The 5,172-nt window shown below is 40.6% G+C and overlaps 1 protein-coding gene across 1 annotated transcript in view; it reads right to left on the bottom strand.

Moving 5' to 3' along the window:
• lsamp (limbic system associated membrane protein) overlaps positions 1-5,172 on the bottom strand; it is a gene marked incomplete at its 5' end in the record, with an annotated part of 97,410 nt that overhangs the window by 2,254 nt on the left and 89,984 nt on the right. Inside the window, 2 exons of the mRNA XM_016550021.1 lie at positions 1,706-1,854; positions 2,681-2,801. Coding sequence (XP_016405507.1) covers positions 1,706-1,854; positions 2,681-2,801 — 270 coding nt within the window. The remainder of the gene's footprint in view (positions 1-1,705; positions 1,855-2,680; positions 2,802-5,172) is intronic.

Genomic DNA, 5,172 nt, shown 5'->3' with positions numbered 1-5,172 from the left:
GCATGTGAGTGTGTGTGTGTGTGTGTGTGTGTGTGTGTGTGTGTGATTCTCACTGTAGAGGAACACGCTGGCGTTGTGGATTCCCAGTCTGTTGGTGGCAACACACGTGTAGTTTCCGTAGTCGTCCTCTGTGACGTTAGCGACCACCAGCAGCGTGCGAGAGCCGCTGATCTGAATACTGATGCTCTGAGAGCTGGACAGTCTGACAAACACACACACAAACACTGACAGATCATTATTACTGTAAATCAGCTTTACTGTCTGACGGCAGATGGACGAACACTAAATAACATAAATGATCCGATGCAGTTCAACTGTAAAAATCTAGTCTTCAATGTAATTGTTATTATATTTATTAATTTATATTATTTACTGATTTCTGTAAAATTGCATTCATGTGCTTGTGTTCATTCATTCATTCATGTATGTTGTTTATATACATACTGTATACTGGTAATAGACAGACAGGATACATTTCTCCTGTGCAGCATTGTTATTGTAAAACTATAACTATTAAAATTGTTTTTTTGTTAATTGAAATAAAATATAACGGAATACACTATACATATTAGATGGAAAAAAATACACACATACATATATATACATATATATATATATACACAGTTGAAGTCAAAAGTTACATACACCTTGCAGAATCTGCAAAATGTGCATATATGCAACTATTACAGAAGGTTCAAATGCCCACTGATGCTCCAGAAGGAAAAAAAACATGCATTAAATGGCACCTATTATGCCCCTTTTTACAAGATGTAATATTGGTCTTGGGTGTCTCCAGAATGTGTCTGTGAAGTTTCAGCCCAAAATACCCAACAGATCATTTATTATAACAGCTGGAAAATGTAATTTTTGGGGTCTAAAAAGAGCTGTTTTGGAGTGTATGTTAGCTAAAAGTCAGACAGGAAACTAAATAGAACATTCTATTTGTATTACATTCTATTAGCATTCTACAGTATCACACATGTTTTGGGAACGTTCTGGGGATAATCTGTGTTCTCTGAGTGACTGACCTGCGCTCGTCTCTGTACCACTCAAACTCAGGCTGAGGAACCGCAGACGCCTCGCAGTGCAGGACTCCAGTCTGTCCCACCGGCGTCTCGGAGCTCCGCACCTCCTTAATGTACGGCGGGTCTGTGGAGACACATATCAGTCTGATCTCACACAGTCTGATCTCAAACACAGTCTGATCTAACACACACAGAACGAGCCACACACACAGTCTGATCTAACATACAGTCTGATATCAAACACAGTCCGATCTAACACACACACACACACACACACACACACAGGATGAGACACACACAGTCTGATCTCACACACAATCTGATTCAGCGAGCTGCTAATGGTGCTAAGTGTAAATATCTCTCAGAGTTAGTTTTATGTAACAGTACCAGGCCTAAAGCCCTATTTTCAATAATTGATTCTGCTCTCAATCCCACTATTAATCATTTTCCTGAGACATCTGATTATCTTTGTGAGGATTGTGCTAGATATTTTAATGATAAGATCTCACAGATTAAATCTCTAATGCCTTTGTCAGCCTATACACCACTTGATGTTCCTCTCTGCTGTTCTACATGGTCTGTCTTTGAGCCTATCACCTTGGACTTTTTTAATGAGATTGTGTGAGAGCATGTGAGTGTGTGTGTGTGTGTGTGTGTGTGTGTGTGTGTGTGATTCTCACTGTAGAGGAACACGCTGGCGTTGTGGATTCCCAGTCTGTTGGTGGCAACACACGTGTAGTTTCCGTAGTCGTCCTCTGTGACGTTAGCGACCACCAGCAGCGTGCGAGAGCCGCTGATCTGAATACTGATGCTCTGAGAGCTGGACAGTCTGACAAACACACACACAAACACTGACAGATCATTATTACTGTAAATCAGCTTTACTGTCTGACGGCAGATGGACGAACACTAAATAACATAAATGATCCGATGCAGTTCAACTGTAAAAATCTAGTCTTCAATGTAATTGTTATTATATTTATTAATTTATATTATTTACTGATTTCTGTAAAATTGCATTCATGTGCTTGTGTTCATTCATTCATTCATGTATGTTGTTTATATACATACTGTATACTGGTAATAGACAGACAGGATACATTTCTCCTGTGCAGCATTGTTATTGTAAAACTATAACTATTAAAATTGTTTTTTTGTTAATTGAAATAAAATATAACGGAATACACTATACATATTAGATGGAAAAAAATACACACATACATATATATACATATATATATATATACACAGTTGAAGTCAAAAGTTACATACACCTTGCAGAATCTGCAAAATGTGCATATATGCAACTATTACAGAAGGTTCAAATGCCCACTGATGCTCCAGAAGGAAAAAAAACATGCATTAAATGGCACCTATTATGCCCCTTTTTACAAGATGTAATATTGGTCTTGGGTGTCTCCAGAATGTGTCTGTGAAGTTTCAGCCCAAAATACCCAACAGATCATTTATTATAACAGCTGGAAAATGTAATTTTTGGGGTCTAAAAAGAGCTGTTTTGGAGTGTATGTTAGCTAAAAGTCAGACAGGAAACTAAATAGAACATTCTATTTGTATTACATTCTATTAGCATTCTACAGTATCACACATGTTTTGGGAACGTTCTGGGGATAATCTGTGTTCTCTGAGTGACTGACCTGCGCTCGTCTCTGTACCACTCAAACTCAGGCTGAGGAACCGCAGACGCCTCGCAGTGCAGGACTCCAGTCTGTCCCACCGGCGTCTCGGAGCTCCGCACCTCCTTAATGTACGGCGGGTCTGTGGAGACACATATCAGTCTGATCTCACACAGTCTGATCTCAAACACAGTCTGATCTAACACACACAGAACGAGCCACACACACAGTCTGATCTAACATACAGTCTGATATCAAACACAGTCCGATCTAACACACACACACACACACACACACAGGATGAGACACACACAGTCTGATCTCACACACAATCTGATTCAGCGAGCTGCTAATGGTGCTAAGTGTAAATATCTCTCAGAGTTAGTTTTATGTAACAGTACCAGGCCTAAAGCCCTATTTTCAATAATTGATTCTGCTCTCAATCCCACTATTAATCATTTTCCTGAGACATCTGATTCTCATTGTGAGGATTTTGCGAGATATTTTAATGATAAGATCTCACAGATTAAATCTCTAATGCCTTTGTCAGCCTATACACCACTTGATGTTCCTTTCTGCTCTTCTACATGGTCTGTCTTTGAGCCTATCACCTTGGACTCTCTTAAAGAGATTGTTGCTGGTTTAAAACCTACTAGCTGCCCTCAGGATGTGATTCCCACACATTTTCTTAAGCAAGTTTTTCAAGCTATTGGCCCTGATTTGTTGTCTGTCATCAACAAATGTCTTTTTACTGGGACTGTACCCGATTGCCTTAAACATGCCTCTGTTCTGCCTCATCTTAAAAAACCAAATTTGGATCCTACGCTTTTGAGTAATTTTCGCCCAATCTAAAATTTACCTTTCCTCTCAAAAATTTTAGAAAAAGTGGTCCTGAGCCAACGTTTGCCTTTTTTGAATGATAACAATATACACGAGAAATTTCAGTCTGGTTTTACAGCCCATCACTGATACCGGGCAGTCTGTGGCTTTGTTCTTGCTAGACCTTAGCTCTGCATTTGACCTGGTCGATCACAATATTCTCTTATCACGTCTAGAAGCATGTGTGGGCCTACGGGGTACGGTGCTACAATGGTTTCGCTCATATTTAACCCATAGGAGTTACTCTGTCTGACTCGGGCACCATTCTTCCTCTGATATACATTTAAGTTCTGGTGTCCCTCAGGGCTCTATTCTTGGCCCGGTACTGTTTAATCTCTACATGCTACCTTTGGCATTCTATTTTATCTAGATATGGTGTATCATTTCATCTGTACCCTCAGGGCTCTATTCTTGGCCCGGTACTGTTTAATCTCTACATGTTACCTTTGGCATTCTATTTTATCTAGATATGGTGTATCATTTCATCTGTATGCTGACGACACACAAAGTTATCTGCCTATAAAGGAGGGGTGGGACAATATATCGATATGGCGATATATCGTTGTCCTTCTCCATACGATATGAGAATCGATATCTGGCGCCAAATATTGATATTTTAATTATTACAATAAGGCGCTCTATATAGATTTTCCTGCTTCCAGCATCTAAAAATGCTTGGAAATCGCGGCCGCGCAATTTCCACCTTCTTTCCAAAGCGCTCTGAGCAACCATGAACCGCGTTCTCTATGAAGATGGGGAAGCACGAGGAACCGAAGGATAAACAGATTTCCAGCCACTGTATTAGCTCTACTGCTATATATATGTTTATGGAAATGAGAACTAAAAAACTGCCCCGGAACAGCTATCAGCGTGGACCATAGGCACAGATCACGTTATTATCGCAGAGCACATACTGAGTCCGTGAGTAGCCTAACCTCTCCGCTCGGATCGCAGGTGGATTTCCCTCACTAACTATATGAGTGAGAGAGTGCCGCCGGCGTGTCTAGTTTTATGTCAACAGAACTGGATGCTCTCTCTCTCTCTCAGATATTACAAGTGTGTGTTATGCAGTGGGCACCGACCGGCAGAAACATAAATCTGCAGCTATGGCATGGACGACGAAACAAAACCTCGTCAGAGCCATAATGCGGCGCAGAAGTGTGCAGTGTGTGCGCTTGCCGCGTGTCTACATGTGAAGTAACGAACCTGAGTGCGCAATAGAGGCGATGTGAACGGCTATTTTTTCCCTGCATGTCATGTGTGCGGGGCTCCGTTTTTATGATGAGAGGAGAGGAAAGGTTGAGAAAGCACTGCAGCACTATAAAGCGTGACGATAAGCATGCCTTTAAGCCTATATTAGACTGCTTAGACGAACTGAAACTCTGGCTTGCTAGTAATTTCTTAAGTCTTAATGAGAGTAAGACTGAAATGATCTTGTTTGGTTCAAATGATCACAGCATTCATGATGTTGATCTCGATACTCTGTTACCATACAGTACCACCTGTGTTCGGAATCTGGGGGTTTCGCTTGATAACAGTCTTACATTTGATAAGCAGATATGTGCTGTGGTTAGGTCTTGTTTCTATCATCTTCGTCTTTTAGCAAAGGTTAAGCCCTTTTTGTCTGGTAAGAA

This window comes from Sinocyclocheilus rhinocerous, unplaced genomic scaffold, assembly GCF_001515625.1.
Source record: "Sinocyclocheilus rhinocerous isolate Xijiao unplaced genomic scaffold, SAMN03320098_v1.1 scaffold1756, whole genome shotgun sequence".
In the NCBI taxonomy this organism is placed as follows: Eukaryota; Metazoa; Chordata; class Actinopteri; order Cypriniformes; family Cyprinidae; genus Sinocyclocheilus; species Sinocyclocheilus rhinocerous.
This window is presented reverse-complemented; position numbering and strand designations above follow the sequence as displayed.